Source organism: Neophocaena asiaeorientalis, unplaced genomic scaffold (genome assembly GCF_003031525.2).
Source record: "Neophocaena asiaeorientalis asiaeorientalis breed wild unplaced genomic scaffold, Neophocaena_asiaeorientalis_V1.1 scaffold1036, whole genome shotgun sequence".
In the NCBI taxonomy this organism is placed as follows: Eukaryota; Metazoa; Chordata; class Mammalia; order Artiodactyla; family Phocoenidae; genus Neophocaena; species Neophocaena asiaeorientalis.
In genome coordinates, this window is record NW_020173932.1 from 1 (window position 1) to 23,024 (window position 23,024).

Sequence of the window (23,024 nt, forward strand, 5' to 3'; positions counted from 1 at the left end):
ATTATACCCCAATAAAGATGTTTAAAAAAAAAAAGAAAAATTATTATGCCAGGCGTTAGTATGGCCTGACTTGGAAATTTAGTTTCAGAGGCTTTTGTGAATCTACCAAGGAAAGAGGACCTAGGTGTATCTTATTCCCACAGGCCAATTAATATTTGCTTCACGGAGAAAAAATTAATATATAGTATAGGAGAGAACCTGACAGATGCTTAACATTATTGAGTGATAGCAATGCCCAAACTCACCTGTGATCAAACACTATGAAAGTACCCTCCTAAGGATAAACTTATTACACACAAGTGAAAATTCAATTATGGAGATACTTTCAGTTTCTGCTCTGATATGCAAAAAGCTTGGAAGTTGTCACTGTATCTTGTCCTTATAAGATAATGGGGTACAAAATGAAAATCAATGACTTTTCTTAGACGTGATTAATAAAACATGTAACTATGAAAGAATTTTAAAACTGTAATTATGTATGTGTATATATGTGTCTCTGAAAAATCTGGGTCAAAGGAAACTGAGGCTATCAGTATAAACTCAATTAACTTCTATGTCTTCTTACCTTTATTTCCTCCCAAACTTACCAGTATCCATCCAACTCGAAGGATGCAAGTGATTTTTATATACTGTGCAAGGTTTTTTTCTTATTCATATGTCCATGTTTCCCCAATTCTCTAAATTATTATCTACATCTTCAGGATCTCCTTTATCGGTTCCTTCATTTCAACATATAAAATATAAGTCCTTCTCATTCTAAAAAACTCTTTTTTGCTAATTATTTTCTCTTTTCATCCAAACTCCTTCAGAGCAGCCTATTCCCACTGTCCTCACTAGGCCCACCTGGCCCTGACAGGCAGCCCTATGCCCTCAATTTATTGCAGTCTGGCTTCTTGCCCACCACTTCACTGAACTGCTCTAAGGTCACTGGGAACCTAACTGCCCAAATCCAATGGACACTCACATTCTCTGAAGGATGACGCTGTCATCTACTTCCTCCTTCTTGAAACTCTATCACCTCTCTCCTTCCCAGAATTCTTTCTCTGCTTATTACTTAAACGTTGTCAGTACTCACAATTCTCTGAAATCTCATCCATCTTCATGATTTTAATGACTGCTGATATGTGCTGATGACATTCAAATTTTTATCTTTCCATGTCTTCATGTGCATCTCTAGTTATCTACCAGTTTTTCTCCTGAATTCTACAGGTGCTTTAAAATTCTACATGCCCAGAAGTCTTTTCCCCAATTCAGTTCTTTATCCCCTATTTCCAAACTCAATGATACCACCACCCAACCTTAGTCACACAGATGGGGGTCCAGCCTCCACCTCCTACTTCTTCCTTACTTCCCAAGATCAAGGCTTGCTTGTAATTTCCTAAATAAAATTAGAACTTATTTCCTCCCTTCATCTTTACCTTATTTCAGACCCCTTTCTTCTTGCTATTACCTGGTCTAGAAGTTACCAAATTGCTGTTTGGTGGAACCAGTTGTTAGACACTTCTATTAAAAGAGGACGCTAGAGTCAAATAGCTTTGAGGATGGCTGTGTACCATGCGCCTGCTGTGACGATCCAGAGTGAACACTAGCCTACAGCAGCCCCGAGGAACTGTACAGTAAAGAAACCTGATTAACTTTACTTAAGCCAGGCTCTCCCTTCTGCTGGCCTATGAACCTTTCAGTAGGGACAGGAGAGGAGGTGGCAGCGTGAAAGTCCCACTCGAAAATAAAAAACACTGCTCCTAAGAAGAGTGGGGCATAATTGTCTCCGGGCTTCTTCAGATTCCTCATCCGTACTGACATCAGTGGTCTAAAATGCCACCTGAACTTGTCCTTTCCATTCTTGGCTATTTTCTGAGGAAACTAGCTCCACGCACATGGGTGGTAAAGAGCTGCTCTCCTCCTCCTCTTGGCCTCCTTTAGGGGCACTTGCCACTGCCTGGTGACACTGCACTGATCCTCCAGAGCCTATGCCTGTGGCTCCGTAACACACCCCTCGCACGCTCACGGCTCTGGACTTCCGCTGTCCACTCTGCCTTGAGTACCCTTGCCTTTCACCGCTGACTCACCAGTTTCTCAGGAGTCCTTTAAGATTTAGCTTAGGGACTGCCTCTTTAGATGACTTTTCTATGCCTCACAGCTCCCCCTCTTCTTCCACAAACACTGACTAAACGCCCTGAATATGCCCGTCATAGCATGTCACGTACAGGATGAGACATCTGCTGTGCGTCTTCCCCTCTCACTCCACTGCTAAAGGGCCAACGCTACATCTTGCTCATTGTTTCATTCCTCTAACACTCAATCCATGACTAATGAACTAACCAGTACTGTAGTAGCCCTCTTAGTAACAATCAGGCAGGACCTTTTAGAAGAAATCTGACACTCCAGCTTTTCTCTGATCTCAGCTTTCAGTCTGATTGAACTAAAGACTTAACTGTGCATGTTTTACCAGGGAGACATAATTGAATCCAGAGATGTGTCATCACATACTCTTACATACTCTGCCGTTTAAAAATTCTGCTCAGATGGGGGAAGGAGACAGGTGTGCTGTCTGACAGCCCCTCTCTTTTGCATTTCTAGTGCTCACTGGCTTCTCTCTCGGTGCCTTCCTTAAACCCTTCTTCTCTTAACAACAAGGAAACAGAATAACAAAGTAATTAAGAGCCTGGGTTCTGCCTATCTGTGAAACTGAAACATAACCAAGGACATAGAGAATAGACTGGTGGTTGCCAAAGGGGAGGGGGTGGGAGAAGGTTGGACTGGGAGTTTGGGAGTAGCAGATGCAAACTGCTGTATATACAGGATGGATAAACAAAAAGGTCCTACATGGGACTTCCGTGGTGGCGCAGTGGTTAAGAATACGCCTGCCAATGCAGGGGACACGGGTTCGAGCCCTGGTCTGGGAAGATCCCACATACCAGAGAGCAACTAAGCCTGTGCACCACAACTACTGAAGTCCATGCACCTAGAGCCGGTGCTCCGCAACAAGAGAAGCCACCACAATGAGAAGCCCGTGCACTGCAACTAGAGAAAGCCTGCGTGCAGCAACGAAGGCCCAACGCAGCCAAAAATTAAAAAAAATAATAAATATATTTATTTTTTAAAAAGTGGGTGTATTTAAAAAAAACCCAGAAAGGTCCTACTGTAGAGCACAGGGAACTATATTCAATATCCTGTGATAAACCATAATGGAAAAGAATATGAAGAAGAATGTCTATAAATGTATAATTGAGTCACTTTCCTGTACAACAGTAATTAACACAACACTGTAATTCAACTGTACGTCAATAAAAAATAAAATTAAAAAACAATTGACAGAAAAATAATCACATAAAGGGGACTTCCCTGGTGGTCCAGTGGTTAAGACTTTGCCTTCCAATGGCGGTGGTGAGGGTTTGATCCCTGGTCAGGGAGCTAAGATCCCACATGCTTTGCGGCCAAAAAACCAAAATATAAAACAGAAGCAATACTGTAACAAATGCAATAAACACTTTAAAAATGGTCGACATCCAAAAAAACTTTAAAGAAAAAAATCACGTAAATCAGAAACAAAGGAAACATAATAAAGTCCATACATTAAAAAAAAAAAAGAGCATGGGTTCTGGTTAAATCGCAGCTTCCCACTTACTTACAGCTGTGTAATTCTGGGCAACTCACATGATGTGTCCTCAGACTCCTCATCTGTAACCGGGGAACTGGTAACAGTTCCCAACCTCATAGCGTTGCTGTAATCCATAAACACGGTTAAGTGTCTTGGTAAATGTTTGAGGCTCTCTGGTTATTGTGAATTAGAATATGTCAATGGCTTCTGGCCATGTGATTTATAATAGTTTGACATTTAACCAAATGGTAAAAGTATTCCATTTATTATTCCCATCTCTTTTTACCCCTTACCCTGTTTTGTTGTTTATGTTTTCTCCCACCACAGAGTGTTAGTTCCAGGAGAGTAAAAGCTTTATTTTGTTCACTGCTGAAAGCAACAGCACCCAGAAAAGTACTGTACATATGAAGCCCTCAGTAAACACTAGCTGAATGAATGGTGCAAACTGTCACAAGGAAAAATACACCAAAACCTTCATTATAATAAAAAAGAATAGATAAATCTTTCTCTAGTGGCTTCCAGTCAAGTAATTGAAAACACCATATGCTATAATAAAAACATAAGTAATTTATTAAAATTTGAAGGCAAAAACATAATTTTAAAAGATTTATACCTATGTTAGGCGTGACAGAGTACGGATGCTTTCTTGAAATTCACAATCAGATCCAAGAGTATCACTTTCAGAATGTTCTAGTAGACTGAGTTTACTTTTAGTTGTCTTTGATGAAACAGTCACTATTCTACTGTCTTTCTTAACAGAAATGTGCTTTTTTGAAGACTCACTTCTAATTGGCTTATTAACCAAAGAATTATTTTGCCCAGTTCCTTTGCTTTTCTGCTTTACAGGTGAGTCAGAGCAGGAATGCAGGTCCTTCCCAGGTTGTTTCTTAGCAGAGTAGTTTTGGGTATATTCACCTGCTTTGGTCATTTTCTCTGAAGAAGACCTGCTATTTCTAGATAATTCCTCTTCTTTTCTTTCACTTCCAGTTCCAGAAATGACGTTTGCTGAAGAAGAACATGTTCTAGCAATGAAATCTTCAAAAGACTCCTGCCGCTGCTCTGTGACTGGGACCCCCAGGTTGTCTTTGGAAGTTTCTAAGGCCTCCTGACTAGAGACTGGGACATGGAAGGAGTCGAGAGGCAAAGGAATCCTAGCATCACCTGCAATTTTCTGAAACCCGGGGGAAAAACAAAAGACAAGACAAAAATTCAGTGATGAACAAAGCCAACCATTAAAAAGTAGAGTTCAAAACTTCACTGTTACTCTGTGATCTTATTATTAACACAGTCAATATTCAGAAGATTTCAGAGCCAGTTTTTTTCTAATTATATCTTGCCAAGTGATTCTCAGCTTAACCTAGCTATATCCAAGGCTATGTCCGCTCCATTTTCAGACTTTGGTGATTGGGGTAGTTATTACCCATTTCCTTTCCCTCACTAAAAATAAAACCCTATTCTGTAAGATAATTAATTTCTTTTCTATCCTCCAGGCACATGTAAACAGTATATAGTTTGTGACCAGACTGTGTTCTCAAGCTGTCAGTTCCCAAGACCAGTCTGAGATTGGTTGATGGGGGCTCCCCAAGTAAGGCTAGAGGAAAAGCTGACAGGTTTTCCCCTCCCATTCCCATAACCAGTGATTCACTGTCATATGTTACCTATTAGCTATGTCTGGATTACTTATTTTAAAAATTATATCAGTATGTGTACCTTCATTAGTGTTCATTCATTGTAAGCTGACTGCATACAAATAGAAACCTAGATAAAATATGAATAGAATAGACATTTATACAATTTAAAATCTGGAATATTTTCTCTAATGTTTTCTTTCTTCATTAAGGATAGTTTGCTTTAACTCATAAATTTTCTAAAGAACTTCCAGTCTCCTTATTTACAACAATACAGTATCGTGAAAGGGGCACACATTTACTAATCTCAGATTTGGAAAGGATTCCAGAATCTTCTAGCTCCTGAACATGTAAACTATTAGAGACTGATCATTATTGTTTTCTCCCTGACTTGGTCATTTCCTTTTTGCTAATCACTCTTAGAATCCTTAAGTGCTGTCCTCTCCACTTACTTGGAGATTTTGCGTTAGTCCTGGGGAACTCTGCTTTGATTCTGATTTTTCTTCTTCAAGTGGCTTCTTTTCTTCTTTAGGTGGACTACTAACAGTAGAATTCATCTGGGGACGACCTAGTAAATGAAAATCTGACTGATCTATACCAGCCATTGTGGCCAGCTGCCCAAGCCTAGACCAGAGGAGGAAAGGAGAAAAGACAAAGGTTATTATAATCACAGAAGAGCAGTTTAGATTTCCCCAGACCTACAATCATGAAATACTTCTAAAATCTTAAAAACTAACATCCTACTCCAGACTACAAGCCTCTCTCTCCCCCAAATTCTCAGCCCTTTCCAGATTCATCCTCTAGGAGACATCCCACTGTCTCACTAGCAGCTTCAACATGTACCATGCCCCCCGTCCACTGCCAGTCACGCCTCCATTCCCACACTTCTTTACCCCCTTGCCTCCAGTTTCCAAGAATGTGTTTGTTCCTCCCTTCCCAACACCAACTCATTCACTGACAAAACACCACCCCATCAACTATCAATCTCCACTTCCCTCTTCCAGCAAAATTGCTCCCGGTTGAGAACCACTGACCTATATCTTCCCTGCAGATTAATAATAATTTTTATGTCTAAGGCAAAACTAACTTTAACTCAAACTTATCAAACAAGCAAAATAAGTGAAAGATAAGACGATTCTTATGCATTCCCAAATATTTTCAATGAAAACTGCTTTCAATTTAGTCCTTACAAAAAACTATACCTACTAATTACTCTGTCTACAGGTTACTCTTTTATACTGGGCTCCCCACTCTACCAAAGCAGGCTTCCCTATTTGCATTTCTTAAAAAATTTAATTCCTCAATTTAAAAAGTCAACTATATTACCTATAATTACACTAAATATGGCCACAGAAGTGATGAAAATTGCTCCAGTTCCTCAGCAAACTACCATTATAGTCGCAAAGAGAAGAACGCCATGAAGAGAAATGAACTAACCCAGCATCTTTAAGGAGATCCAAGAAAGCATGGAACTTGTGAAAAGAATTCTCAGTGCTGCCCAAAACACCTTCATCATCCAGGATCATGCTTGTCAATGAGTGAGCATGAAGGGCTTCAGACAAACAGAAATTTATATTTCTTAACTGGGCATTTTCATGTTCCAGCTATAAAAGAAGATGGAAAATATCTGACATGATTTTTTCTCATTGTCATCAAAAGTAGTCTTGCCTAGTTTCAAGGAACAAAACTAAAACACTCAAAATGTAATTAACCTAACTCTCCACCAGTAAATACAGAGACCATATCACATAATAACCAAAACCCACAGGCATCCAATAAAGTTTCTTATATAACGCTCAGGTGGTATATAAATAAACCAAAGTTACCGTTTTATTAATGATCTTTCACAAAAGATCACGTTTCTAACTGGTTCAATTCATAACGGAGCCTCATTCCACATTAGAAAATTACCTGCTTTAAGTTTCCCTTAAATTAGAAAGTGAATTATAGAATCTCATCTGAACAAAACATATTACAACTCTGCTGAATGTTAAGAATTAACTTTAGTGAGCAAAATATCTAATGCTTACGTTTAAAAGTCCTAAATCATACCCAACCCAATTTATTAAATGTACGATCACCAATATTTTCTTTGGCTTCTTGAAAATACTCACCCCCGTGAACTCTTCCCCTTCCGCTCATCATCTATGCACTTTAAAGCCCCTATAAGCTCAACTCTAGTATTTCTCAGAAAGGCCGTTAATGTTCATGATGCCCCTTTTGCCTTACATGAGCAGGTGCTCAACATTTATTGAATGAGTGTCCACCAATCCAATGGATGTACTTTCAAAAATTCCTCCCTACACTCACCCTGTGATAAATTATATTTAGATAGAACTTTTTAGATTATGCCCTGCTTTCATGCACATTACCTAATGTAATTCTCATGGTATATATGTATATATGGGGTTTTTTTTTGTTTTTTTTTTTTGCGGTATGCGGACCTCTCACTGCTGTGGCCTCTCCCGCTGCAGAGCACAGGCTCCGGACGCGCGGGCCCAGCTGCTGCACGGCACGCGGGATCCTCCCGACCAGGGTACGAACCCGCGTCCCCTGCATCGGCAGGCGGACTCCCAACTACTGCGTCACCAGGGAAGCCCCCTCATGGTATATATTTTTATCTTTCATTGCATTCTTAGAAGTTTTCCAACATCTTAAATTTATTTAAATGATTCACTTTGCTAATTCACTGCCAGGACAGTCTCATCATGTCTTTTATGTTACTGTATATACAATATATGCACAAAAAGTGCCTTCTTGAACAAAGAATCATGAACAGGAAATACGCTAATGTCATATAAAAGCACACACACACACACACAAAACCAGATTTTCACATTTTTAAAAACATGCTTTCTGGAATATAGATCATATGATCACTAAATACCAGTAAATGCAAAACTCCATATGATACAAACAATTTGCAACATATTACAGTTTTAAAGCTTACAAATTATGTGTATATGGCTTAAAATCAAATCAAAATAAAACCAAAACACTCTCAAAAGCAGAAGAAGAAACTTGTTTACCTCACTGACTCATTTATCAGCCTTCAGTCTTATTACTCTTTCCTCCTTTAACTGCTTTAGGCACCCCTCCAGGTTTTCCTAAACAAACAGAGTAAATGTTATAACTAATTTGTAGTATAATATCCATAAGCCTTTCCAGCTATTGGTCTCATCAGGATTTAGGGGCAGAGCCAGAAGTGAACTCAGATTTTAGTCTGCTACTAGTAATATCATACCATGCTAGTGAATTGAATTATCAAAATCTATCAAATTAGCATAGTAAAGATTTATTTAAATTCCACTTTTTCCAACATAAATTTGTGGCAGCCCACCATAAAAGGCATATGCGTATAACATAGCAAGTCAGAAATAAGACCAAGAAAGAAAAATTCTATTTTCATTTGTGGGTCTCTTTATAGCAGGAAGTCCTATTAATGAACATGCTTAACATACCTGAATTGCATAACTGCAGATTCAAAAGCATGTTTTTAAAAAGTAATCACTTTTAAAGCAATTTACAGTCAAGCACTGTTCCTGGAGTTCCCTGGGTATCAAATAATCTAATCATCAAAACACTAAGAGGAGGCTTCCCTGCTGGCACAGTGGTTAAGAATCCGCCTGCCAGTGTAGGGGACACAGGTTCCAGCCCTAGGCCAGGAAGAACCCACATGCCGCGGAGCAACTAAGCCTGTGTGCCACGACTACTGAGCCTATGCTCTAGAACCCACGTGCCACAACTACTGAAGCCTGTGCGCTAGAGCCTGTGCTCCGCAATAAGGGAAGCCATCGCGCCACAATGAAGAGTAGCCCCCGGCTCGACACAACTGGAGAAAGCCCCCGAGCAGCAACGAAGACCCAATGCGGCCCAAAATAAATAAATAAAATAAATTTATAACACAAAAAACCCTACGAGGAAAGGATGATCACTAACTCCATGTTATTTTACAGATGAGGGAAACAGAGGCAAAAAAGTAGAGTAAGTAGAGCAGCACAGCCAAGGTCACACCACTAAGTAGCAGAGCCACACTGTGGACTCAGGAAGCTGGGTGCCATTCCTGCTCACAGAGGTGGTAGTCTTCCCGTTCACCAAGGTCACTGAAATAAAATGAACACTGATAAACTCTATTAGGAGTTTTAGGAACTAAAACCCCCCTTGAAGTGGGGACACGGCTTGCAATAGGCAGAATTCTAACAGAGCCCCTAAGACTCCTACTTACTGAAGTACACAAACCTTCCACTTATCCAATCAAACTCTAAATCTAGGTGCTGTAGTGAAGGGATTTTGCAGATGGAATTAAGGTTCAAAATCAGTTGATTTTTTTAAGATAGGGAGATTATTCTAGGTGGATATGGCCTACTCAGGCACCCCATGAAAAGGACCTGAACTCTTCCTGAACTGAAGTACAAGAGGGACAAGAGGGAGACTCTCCATTGCTGGCTCTGAAGAAGTCCAATGCTGCAGCAGGGAAGGCAAGCGAGAGGCCTCTAGGAGCTGAGACTGTCCCCCGACTGACAGCCAGCAAGGAAATGGGGACCTCTGTCCTGCAACTGCAGAATCTGAATTATGCCAACAAGCCGAAGAAGCCTGGAGGCATTCTTTCCCAGAGCCTCTGGGCGCTAACACAGCCTGACTGACATCTAGATTTCAGCTCTGTGACCCACACAAACTATGGTGAACATCCAACGTCTGGGGCTCAATGTCTTACACTTACATTTCACGTGCTTTAACACTCTCAGGAGGGAACCCACATGTTCCCATGTGTATCTGAGCAGGAAACCCAGTCACACTGTGCCTGGACTTCTGACCTGCAGAACTGTGAGCTAGTCAAATAGGTACTGTTTTCAGTCAGTAAGAGTGTAGTGAAAGAATTAATATTCTACTCAACCTCCAGGTTCGTGAACAAAATAAATGACTGTCATTGTTTTAGGCCACTGTTTCTGGGGGGTTTCTTATGCAGCGATAAACAATCAGAATTCCTATACTTATAAAAACAGTACGGTATATTTATACATTTTAACTGCTCTGAACAATCACTTAAAGAATGAGGAACTCTACTATATGCCATCATTGGGAGAGGAGCTGGTATCACTTTCTGGAGAGTAGCTCTTGGTACCTAACAACAATCCTACATCAGGAGTTTACCCTAAGAAAATCAAAGATGTGGGCAAAGATTTATCTACCAACATGATGTCATAAGATTGTTTATAACCAAACCCTAGAAGAAAGCTAAGAGCCTCCAAATTGGGATTGGTTTAAACAAAAACAGCTCACAGTCTGAAGGAATGCGCTATGAAGCCACTAAGAAAAGAATGACAACAGGTCTCAACCAGAGTTAATGAATGGGCTTCAGGAGTTCTACATTCAAAATGTATCTGTGCGTTTTTCCTGGGAAACGGTGCATAAGCTTAATCAAATTCTCTGATGTAGAAGAGTATGCAGTGACATGGCAAAATATTTTTCATACTTCTTTAGGACAAAAGAGCAGATTAGGTGTGTGTACATGCAGAGGTGGCTTCTACTTCCTTCAAGAAGCTGTTCATTGTTTTCAAAAATTTGCTCAATGAACATATATTTTTATATTCAGGTCATGTTTAAAAAACTGACAGTCTAAGAACTTCAAATTCTTTAATGTTTCATTACTAAAGCCAGCCAAGTTTTCAATGGGGAAAAAGGGGAAAAATTGCAAAATTCCTCTACTTTCAATATAATGGTTCAATAAATCTTCTAAAACCGATTTTAAAGAAATTCTAAACAAATAATCAAACAAACAAAAAACCCTCACCACAGTCAGAGGAAAGTAGAGTAAAACATCCTGACTGGTTCTAAATAGCACATCAAAGTGCAATTACATGGAAGAGTTTCTCCCTCTAATGGAGGGAATTAGTACACAGTATTAAATTTTGGTGAAAAACTGTGTCCTCTTACTACAAAGTATTCATAATTCATGTCCCTTACATGGAAATATGGAACCAAAAAAGTTAGAAAGTAAAATTGCTTGATATTCTATGACTTAAGTAAACTAATGATAAGGCTTTGGAATAATTTTCCTTCCTGTCATCTGCTCTCCTTCCTCCCTTCTGTACACCGGCTAGGGTGATTTTTCTGGGACAAAGCTCCCATCGTATTGGATATCAAATTTTATGTTCACCTTTTCTCCATTTAACATTGAAATCAATCATTTCTCATATAATCAGGGGATTCATAACCTTGATTTTTTTTTGTGGGCTAAAAAATATTCCACTGAGTGGGTTTACTGGTTAACCATTTTACACATTTAAATTCTTTCCAACTTTTCAATATTATCAGACAAAATAACCGTTTTTATGCATGAAGGCTTTTTTCCATATTGAGAATAACGTTCTTGCAATAAATCTATAAAAATGAGTTTGACGTCAAAGCAAATGCACATTTTTAAGGCTCTGAGGTACCTATCTCCAAACTTCTTTCCAAAAGATGTCTGAGATTTTATACTGCCATCCATCAGCGATGTGTCACTTGGTATATAACCTCTACTATAACTGTTGGCTTATTTCCTCACTTAGAGTGCAAGTTATCTGAAGATAGGGGGTGTATTTTATTAAGTGTTTATCCCCAGCACCTGTGCCTAGCACAACGTAGACGGTCAATAAATAATTGCTTAATAAGGAAAATCCCTGCCAATACAAGATGTACGTGTGTGAAAGACAGACTGTGTTTTTCTCTAACTGGATAGATGAAAACTTGTCATCTTCTTTAATGTGCAATTTTTTTGCTTATAATTAGTAATTAATTTCTCTTTTAGATTGTATTGTAAAAATTCAGACTCTGAGGCAAATGGGCCTGGCACTACCCATTAGCTATATAACCTTGGACAAGTTCTATAACTCTAGGCCTCAACTTCCTCATCTATAAAATGGAGATAAGCTCCCACATCACAGAGCTCTTGTGAGGATTACATGAGTTAAAACACATACAAAATTAGAAGAGTGCTTGGTACACAGCATATGTTCAATTAAGGCTGAATGAATGAACATGTGAACGCAAGCAGTAGTGAAGGGCTTAAAATGAAATGTCTCATCCCACTCCCACATCCAGCACTCAAGAAGCGACCGATTCTTTACTCAGGCTTTTAATTGTAAAATACAATAATGTGTACTGAGAAGTGCTCAGGACAAAATTGTCAATGTGACAAATAAAAAAAGAATACTTACATAACCACTACTCGAATCTGACAGTATTGATACTTGTCAGCATCTCAAACCACCCCCCCCATATCCTTTTCTCATCACAATCTCCTTTCCTCATCACAATCTCCTTTCCTCTTCCAGGTTAAACACCATCCTCACTTCTTGACAATCATTTCCTTTAACCTGCATGCATCCCTAACAAAAGAGTTTAGTTTTGTCAACATCTAACTTTATGTAGAGGATCATAGTATATGAAGTCTTTTCTATCTTATTTCTTTCTCTCAACATTGGTCTAAAAAATTCATCCACATTGCTGCCTGTAGCTCTAGTTCATTCAATTTTATTGCTGGATAGTTTTCCCACTGTACGAATACACAAAATTTATTTAATTTTTGACTCTTAATGGACATTTGGTTTGTTTTCAGTTTGTGCTAATGCAAATCACGGCTAGGAATCCTGCTGTACCGGTTATTCCGGTGCATTTACACAGGGCGGGGGTGAGGGCTGCTGGCTCACAGGCTACTTATATACCTTCAGTTGATGGAGAGTGCTAAATGCTTTCCAAATTATATGTCGATTTATACTCCAGTATAAACAGGGTAGAAGATTCCCATAGTACTCCAGGTCTACAATACCTGATACTATCACACTTTATTTATGTATTTGTCAAACTGATTGGCATGTAGTCTCATTGGTTTTGACTCACTTTTCTCTTATTACTTAATGAAGTCGTACACTTTTCTGTGTTTACTGGCTGTTTGGATTTCCTTTTGTATGACGTTTACGTCAACTATTGTTATTTTTTATTATTTTTTAATTATTACTTATTTTTGGCTGTGTTGGGTCTTTGTTGCTGCGCGCAGGTTTTCTCTAGTTGCAGCGAGCAGAGGCTACTCTTCATTGCAGTGGCTTCTCTTGTCGTGGAGCACAGGATCTAGGCACGCAGGCTTCAGTAGTTGTGGCACATGGGCTCGGTAGTTGTGGCCTGCAGGCTCTAGAGCACAGGCTCTGTAGTTGTGGCGCACAGGCTTCGTTGCTCCGCGGCACGTGGCATCTTCCCGGACCAGGGCTCGAACCCGTGTCCCCTGCCTTGGCAGGCAGATTCTTAACCACTGCGCCACCAGGGAGGTCCAACTATTGTTATTTTGAATTCTTCTCCATTTCCAAGTAATACTCTTACATGACTATTTTCTCACTAAATTGGAGGCATTATCTGTTCATTTTCTATTTTACTAAGTAAGGGTTTAGTTCCTTTACACTGTTTCCACACTGCTTAGTAAAGTTATGTCATCATTAGTTATTCCACTGCTCAGGATCTCTGACTTGTAGTGATATACTTAAAAACCTAAATTGTTGATCAACTATAAATTCTCTCAACGTCACGCTTTGTAAAATGAGGACATTCATACCATCTTTCCTTCTTTCTACCTCCTGTCTACCTTCCAAACCTAGCTTTTACATTGTCAAAGTTGAAATTTATATTCTGTTCTATGTGCAGTTAAGTCTTCTGTTATTTGAGAGTCAGTAGGGAGTAAGGTTTAAGAGAACAAGCAGAGAGCCTAAACTCAAAGCCTCGATCCAACCCTAAATTAGGTACAGCCTGGGCAAGTTCCTTCCCTGTTTTAGCTTCCTTTTCACAAAAGTGGGAATGAGGCTTCCCTGGTGGCGCGGTGGTTGAGAGTCCGCCTGCCGATGCAGGGGACAGGATCGTGCCCCGGTCCGGGAAGATCCCACATGCCGCGGAGGGCCTGGGCCCATGAGCCATGGCCGCTGAGCCTGCACGTCCGGAGCCTGTGCTCCGCAACGGGAGAGGCCACAGCAGTGAGAGGCCCGCGTACCGAAAAAAAAAAAAAAAAGTGGGAATGATATTAGCACCAACCTCATAAGGCTATTCAGAGGATTAAATGAGTTAATATATGCAAAAACACTTAGAGCCTAATATATACTAAGTACATACTAGTACACAGTACATTTCAGTACATACCAAGTTAATACAAATACGTACTAAGTATAGGTTAGTTATTTGTTATTACATGCAAGTTGACAATAAAACCTGCAAACCAAGACAGTATTGCCATTAGTACAATTAAATTAATATTGCCCACTGCAGATGTACTGTCTCTGTGTATAGACTACACCTCGTTCCATACTGTGTCAGTGTCACTGCCCTTGTACAGGGTGACCACATACCCCAAGCCGCCTTGGGCTCTTCCAGTTTATACCTGTTGTCCTGATGTTACAGCATTAGAGCACCTCCTTACACTATTGAAGTGTTCTGGTGTGGACAACAAATTAGATAGGTGGTCATTACCCCTGTGTGTCACTGAAAAGCGGGACATCTATAGTGTCAAGTTTAAGTGGTTAAAAATCAACCATAGCTTAGTTTGCTTCAGGTTTATGTCCGTATAGCCTTTTCTCCTCTGGAGTTCAAGTTCCTTCTCCTCTTCCTCTCCCTCCTCCCTTCCAACAATGCCTAATAGCTAGTAAGTACAATATGCCTCAAGGTGTTTCTAAGCTCTCAATCACACAATCAACAGAAGCCTCTCCACTCTAGACTACCTGCTCTCTGCACCGAATCCCCTAGTACCCCACTTCTTGGTTTATTGCCTCATTTTGCTGGATTCTTTCTATAAATAGCTTAAGGTGTAGTACAGGAGGTCAATTTTTCCAATATCTTTGTGTACAAAGTATCTTCTTCAGCCTCCACTTATGACTGATAGTTTGGCTGGATACAAACCCCTAGGGTGAAAATTATGTGCCTGAAAAACTTTGGAGGTATCTTTCTAACGCCTTCCAGGATCCACGGTGCTGATGACAAGTATGATAAAGTCAGATTTTAACTTTTTTTTTCGGTGACCAGTACTTTTCTCTCTGGAATGGATGTATCCTCTCAGTATTTTATTGTACGTTAATTTATTTTTTCAGTATTTTAATGTTTCACAGTGAAGGGTGCCTAGGTATGAGTGTATTCCTGTTTATCTTGCTCAAAAATTGAGTAACTATTTTCAATCTGAGGCCTGATGTCTACTTTCAGCTGTGGGGAATTTTGTTGCCCTTTGATAGCTTCCCTCCATTTTTTTTCTGGGTCTGGAGTTTCTAATAGTAACATGTGGGATCTCCCAGATGCAGCCTCTCTAACATATTGCTATCACGTTTTCCACTGTGTCTTTCTTTTTCATATACTGAGAAATTTTTTAAATTCCTACTGAATTTATTTCAGCAACCATATTTTCATTTTCAAGAGACCTCTCTTGCTTTCTGACCATTCTCTTTTTAACTAACACCCTAGTCTTATTTTATAGTTGCTAGCTCTTTTTAAATCTCTCTCAGGATACTAATTAGGGTTTTTTCTTAAATTATTTTGTTCCCTAAATTGTCCCTGGTCCTACCAGGATATGTTTTCACTCTTTTTTCCCCCTCTCTCATGTTGTAAGCTTTACTCAACTATCAGGCAAATGACAGTTATTTTCTATTTAAGAATGAGTGCAGAAAGCTCCCTGAAGTCAATGACTGATTGGTTTCTTATGCAGGAAAAAGCGGGGAGTAACTGTAATAGGATCTCCCCCAAACACAATTTTCTAGGGTGTAAAAACTCACACTAGCTGCCCTAGTTCGCCAGTTTCACTGTTTTCAAAATGAAATCATCTCATTTCAGGAGTGTGAGGGCGGGGCTGGGAGTCCACTCCTCCAAGCACAACCCTTCAATGAGCTCCCCTATTTCAGTCACACTTTTAACTAACTCCACCCTCTCTCCTACATGGCCATCTGAGCATGGGCCTACTTCTGCAGGTGGGGTCAGAATCCTCCTCAGTTGCAGGTGGTCGCTGTGCATATTCTAGGCAATGCTTTTCCTCTGTTCTACTGCTTCAGTTTCACACTCTTCCACTTGTCTTCCGTCTTTCAAAACTATGTTGAAATCTCTTGATTGTTGTGGGCTTATATACTTAAACACTTTGATACCATCATTGTAGTGTCTCGTCAAAACGGAGAAGAGCTAAAAGGGTTCTCAGTGCCTTCTGAATCTGCTATTCTGTGGTCCCAGTGTTTAAACTTCTTGGTCTTCCCCAGTGTCTATCATTGCTTTTAGAAATACAATCTCCTGGCCTACTCGTGAAGGAAATGAATACAACACATATAAAATGACAAGGAATGCGGGTAGATGCTCTAGGGTCTTCTCATACTCTGCCATTTACTAATAAACCTGCTACAAATTGTAGGTGCTCATTTATAAAACGAAAGGGGGGTAACTCTACATGAACTATAGATTTCTCCTACTCTAACATTTCATAATTTTCTAAGTTCTTTTCTTAAAATTTCTCTATATTATCATTAATTTTAATTAAAAAAATAAAAATCTAACTTTCTCTTTTGAAAATCAAAGAGTTAATTCCCATAGTCTACAATAATGGGATAATTAGTTCTGAAACCGGTCAAGTTTCATACAAAAAGAAAATCATATTAAATAATTTTAAAAAATTAAACATGGGCTTTGTAGCACAAAGACAAGGTCCCCCCCAAATGGTGTTCCTTTATTTACCAGAAATGTTCAGCTCTGCATTAAAGTTGAAATAAAATAAATATATTATTTTTGAGGTGCAAAAATTTCTTATAAAAATCAATTTTTCTTTTCTGTCCATACAAACAAAAGTATGGAATGACATTAGAGGTCAGGTTTATTTGGTAATATAATGTAGCTTCTTGATATTTTTTATTTTAGGAAAGGAGAATATCAACATCAAAACTTTTTTCAACTTTACTTTTATTTAAAATGAGGCCATATTTTCCTCTTGTAAAAAGAGAGTTCAACTAGAACTGTCAATTTTCTCATCTGTAAAACAAGAGCACTGAATCAGCTGACTATATTCATTCAGAACTCAATTTCTTTATCTTATGATCACTAAGGTTCTCCCTAAATCTAATATACTAAGGTTCTAAGGAAAGGAAAATATATTACTAACGACATGTTTTGATTTTTATTTCTTAGAGTTCAAATGTCCACCATTCACCTTGGTCTAAGCTTAAGGAACCATTCAAGGGGATACAATGAAGATGGGAGGAAAAAACAGAACCCTCACACAAGCTGTGGCGTGTTGCAATCAGGCTGCTGTTTGAAAAATAATCTTCTCTATAGCTTTAAAGTGATAACTTTGTGCCTGCAATGCTTCTTGTTTCAAACTGATTTTCTCTGGCTCTTCCTGAACACTTTCTGAGGAATCATCAACCTCTTCGATTTCTGAGGAGGAAGGACTCTCTACTGTCACAGTCACAGGAAATTCTGATGGACCTGAGTGTCACAAGAAGAAGATAGGAAACCACAGAGTTGTTAAACTAAAGTGCAAAGAAAGAAGACAAGATTGTATAAAAGCCAACACAAGCCAGATACCAAATATCCAAATATTAGAGGACATTTAACAAAAGTGATCTGAGGTATCATTATTTATAAACGTCTCTCACTGCTCCATGGTCTAAAAGAGGCAATGACTAAGTAAAATTACAGGAACTTATTTTTGCTGTGTTACTGTACAGACCTCTGTTGTACATGGTTAGGATTAGTAATGGGAATTGCCCATATTATTTTATTAAGTTTCTTTCACAGAAGCCAAGTGAAGATCCAAGGTAAACATTTTTTCTCAGATCAACTTTATACTGCAAATGAAAAATTTATTCCTCACCATCAGACACAACAGTCTGGAAGAAAATGTAGTTTTACAGAGGAAAATACATCAGTAAAGGGACTGATAAAGAATCAGAAGAATAATCAGAAAGTCAACATATCTAAGCTGGGAATAATAGATGTTAGAATTTATAAAAGTAAATCACATACACATACATAGCTAAAACTGACCCATCAGAAATTTCATCTTCTCATCACCCTTAAGCCAAAACTAGGGTAACAGTAATACAGTTCTCCCATCAAGATTCACTGCCACTGCAATGTTGTTCAACTGGACATTTCCAAACATTTAAAACCTGACCTGGCCACAACCCCATAAAAGTCTACAGATCATAAAGAAGTGTGCTGGGATTATATAACCACGCAGAAGACAAGTCACCAGGACATCATTCTGACAACAAGCAGCAAGCCCTGCAGCACAGGAAAACCCTAACAGGAGAACGAGGAGCACACCCCTCCCTCTGGGCATGCAAGGGCAGGACTGACACCCAAGATGCTCTTCTCTCAACCTCAGCAGTGGTGCCTTTCACAGAGCAACTATGCAGTCTCCCAGAACCACTAGGAAGGAGAATCTGATACTGACAGTATTAGCTTGCCATGAGGCCATAAGCTAGGGAATGTGTGTGGCCTTGGTGAGAGAGCAGAGGTTTGGGAGATGTTGCTTTATATTGGCTTTCAGATCAGGAATTTGTACACATAGCCTGCAAACAACGTTTCTTGCAAACATATGAACGTTCTTGAGTATGAGAGCTCCATGTGAGGGGTCAGAAATGGCAGTCAAGTTCGTTTCACGGGTAACAGCTGATTTGCGGACTGGACAACAGGCTTCCTTGTTTACAGACAACCACAAGGCTGCCAGTTGTGTGCCAAATCCACACAACTACACCATTGCGTTGGGAGAGCGGCCAAACATGTTTTACGTGATTTATTTCAGAGAGGGAAATGCTTCTTGTAAGACTCTGTCAGTTTAAAAAGCAAGAATGACCATCTACCTTTCCCAGTTCAAGCCCTTTATATCATAAATATGATAGCTACACACCAGCAACTGATTACATACATCACGAGCTCTGATGAATGGAAAGCCCCTAAAAAGATATCAACAAAACAAAGTTAGATCTTGATGTAAATACATCACCAGTTAAACCCAGTTAATACAACTATTTAGTATTATGTACAGTATCCATATAGAATTGTGTATAAAAATAAATAAGCTCAAAACAAGGACCTGGAGGGCTCTGCTATGGAGAAAACTGAACAGAATTCAGCCGACTGGCTTGGTAATAACTCTCTGAACTGCTGAGAGGCCCCTTCAGTTCCTATGTTCAGGATGCTTGAGATTTCAGTCTCACTTCTTTAAATGGTGATATTAATCATTCTCTAATTTACCACCCTGTATGAGGAGGATGGACCTGAGATTAAGTGTCTCAGGAAGAAGCTAGGAAACCACAGAGTTGTTAAACTCAAGTGCAAAGACTGGGGATTCAACACTATAGTTTATGCAACAGCAATTCACGTCATCATTTGGTCAGATTCTTTCTACAAAACAAAAGATGCACTCACATGTATTAAAAGACAAAAATTAACTGCCATCTGTATCAATATGTTAATGTGCTTCAATCACATATGTTTTCATGAAAGTTTAAACATAAAATCACCTTTAAGATCTTGGCCATATGATCTGCTCCCTGCCATGTCAAATTATACCCCGTGAAGTTTACTGTCTTAAGAGTGATAGAGTTCTTTATACCTTAACAAGTAACTAAAAGGAAAAAAAAAAACCACACACACAATAAGATGAAGAGCCTATACATTTGTCAGTCTTGACTTATTTGTTTTTCTTGAGTCAATTGGAGGTTTACAGCCACATTCTTAAAATCATTAACTACAATCTTCCCAAACAGGTAATTGATGAACTGATGCATTCTAAAACTTGTCAGTAATGAAGTGTTATTCCAGTTTACAGCAACAGTTTAATTCTATTCAGTACTAAAATTGCAAACTTTCTTCCCAACCACTCAGTAAAGTACTACATACTTTTGAGACAAAGGAAAAAAAAGAAAAACCTAAAGAGCGTAAGACTTCCGATTTTCATTTCCAATGATACATGCCAATCTTGATGATCAATCAGCGATGTAAATGTCAACTATAAACCCAGTATTTTATTAGCTGCTATGCAGTATACTAGAGCAATAGAAGAGGGAGGACCTCAAACCCTCTGTTCCCTCAAATTGAAAGGCAGGCTTCCTTACCCCTTCAGACCACTACTGGACACAGGGAAGGCACACTAATGTTTCAGGACCCTAATCAAGAGTCACCTGCTTTGTGATTACTTCCATGACACACCCTCACCGACACCACTAAATTTGCTGCTCCTATGGGACATTATATGTATTTCCTATTTAAACACATACCACAGTGCATTATAATTATGATTGCAGATAGATGTTCTAACAATTTAAAGAGAATGATGACTTTTTTGCTTTTTTTTTTTTTGCAGTACGCGGGCCTCTCACCGTTGTGTCCCCTCCCGTTGCGGAGCACAGGCTCCGGACGCACAGTCCCAGCAGCCACGCCTCACGGGCCCAACCGCCCTGCGGCATGCAGGATCCTCCCGGACCGGGGCACGAACCCGCGTCCCCTGCATCGGAAGGCAGACTCCCAACCACTGCGCCACCAAGGAAGCTCAACTTTTTTGCTCTTTACATCTTGCTATTTCCCTTCCCATAATATTTCTTGAAGAGAAACCATAAAAATATAAACAAACACAAAAAACAGAAAATATACAAAACATGTGGTTTGTGGCTTAACACAAACTTAAATAAGATTAATTCTGACAGTATCCAGCATGACAAACTTCCATGGTACAAATGAGAATGGACCAAGGTTTGAGCAGGTACAGGAGACAATCCAGGCATGAACAACACCAAGAAAAGGTAGACGTGAAAAGGTAGACAGACATGGTGTGTAGGAAATCACGAGACCAGTCCGATGGGAAGAGACTTAAACAAGACTGAAACTCACTTTCTAAACCTCCATCTCCAACTGGAGAATTCACAAGACACAGGTGCACCAAAGAAGCCAATTATTCAATCCCTTTAATGGGGAGCAACAGTTTAAACTTTTATTGGTTTCGTTTGCCCCAAAAGCACCCCAAAAGCAACTATCAAACGTTGGGAGGACACAATGAAGGCTGACCTTTGTTAACATAGTTAAGTCTCTCTCTCTCACAACTAGCCCACTTAGCTCCACGTTCCTTAGCGCACCCGATGCACTTACACAGCATTTATGAGCTTTACACAGCTGGAGGTCACATCTTTATTCCATATCGCAGGAACACGACTTCTGTAAACTTTATTTCTGTCACAACCTAAAGCAAAATTATTGTAAAATGAGTGGTTTAAACCATACATTTTATCATCATTAAAAAGCATCTAGGGCTTCCCTGGTGGCGCAGTGGTTGAGAGTCCGCCTGCCGATGCAGGGGACACGGGTTCGTGCCCCGGTCTGGGAAGATCCCACATGCCGTGGAGCGGCTGTGCCCGTGAGCCATGGCCGCTGAGCCTGCGCGTCCGGAGCCTGTGCTCCGCGACGGGAGAGGCCACAACAGTGAGGGACGCGCGTACTGCAAAAAAAAAAAAAGGATTAGAAACGACTCCTGCCCTTAAAGCCTTCATTAAGGAGGGACATGTATAAACTCAAAATTTCAATCACATGAGATAAATAAATGTAACCTTTATACGCAGAGGCTCCTATGGAGGCAAAGAGTTATGTCTAAGTGATGGCTTCATGGTAACCCTGAAGTACAATCTAGAAAGATGAGGCTATGCAGAGTTGGAGTAGGAGGTGCATTAACTGCAGAGGGAACATCTGTGAAAACATACTCAAGCCTGACTCCTGCTGGGCACTGTAAATGCTGCAGCTGGGGATGACTACGGGCCAGGGGTCCAAGTACAGGTAGAGACAGAAATGAAAATAGAGATGTTGGCCGAAGCAAGCCTGGGAGAGAGCATGGCTTGTATCCCACAGGTGATGAGGCCTGGGGCTACCACTGGCTGAGTAAGGGTGCCTCCGCTGATTAGAAAAAGGCACCCCGCTGCTGAAGGACCAATTAGATTAAGGGAGTGATCACAAAAAGCTTCTTCATGGCAAAGAACCCTATGAGGCTTGGCCAAACACAGTTCAGACTACACGCCTCTGTGCAGAGCACACGCTGGGCGGCTACTATGCACTAACTCTGCGTGGGCAAGCCATTAGCAGCATTATTTTAAGCACATCTTTTTATGGTAGAAGATCACTCAACATGAGTAGGCAGATGAACTTAGAGGAACTGAACCCAGGGGCCGCAAAACCACCCAGGAGTTTCTGCCACAGTCTGGGCAAAATGTAATATGGATGAAGAAGCAAATTTAGGAGGAGGCCAAAATCTACAAGCTGGACCCACTGGATGGAAGACATAAAGAAAGTTCAGTGAAGGAACTCTGAAGAGAATGGGCTCTACAATAAATTTTTCTTACATTCAATGTAAAATATTAGGCAAAATTAAGTACCGTGGCCTTTCAGGTCCCTTCCAGCTCTAATTTCTTTTGATTTCTAACTTACCACTCTGGTTAAGTAAAGTTCCTTCAGAGGTACAAAACACTTCTTATACCTGAATGGGATGCAAAGAATAATCTGACTTCTCTTCACCAGGGGATGAGCTGAACTGTCATTGCAGAAGAGATAACAGATGGTGTGAACCCCAGATCCTAGAAAAGGACCAGGCACAAGATAAGTATTCAGCTTTTCGAAAACAAATGAACAATCATTTCCTCTCCTAGATCTTCACACCCTTCCTCTGCTGGCTACTTTCTCTCAGCTTATAAACATCCTCAACGTTCTACTTTGTAGAGTCTAGAAGCATTAACGCAGTGCATCCTTGTAACCGCCACGGAGGCTGGGTCCTGTTA

General features: G+C 39.9%; 1 protein-coding gene across 1 annotated transcript; it reads right to left on the reverse strand.

Annotated features, from left to right (window-relative positions):
- Positions 1-4,214: 4,214 nt before the first annotated feature.
- Positions 4,215-22,823, reverse strand: LOC112404601 (centrosomal protein of 78 kDa-like; the record flags this gene model as incomplete). The annotated part of the gene is given in 8 exon segments (XM_024752640.1): positions 4,215-4,779; positions 5,313-5,359; positions 5,682-5,853; positions 6,667-6,833; positions 8,259-8,336; positions 17,558-17,688; positions 19,114-19,163; positions 22,727-22,823. Coding segments are annotated over 8 exon segments (1,307 nt in total), but the record flags the coding sequence as incomplete, so codon positions are not given.
- Between the last annotated feature and the right edge of the window lie 201 nt (positions 22,824-23,024).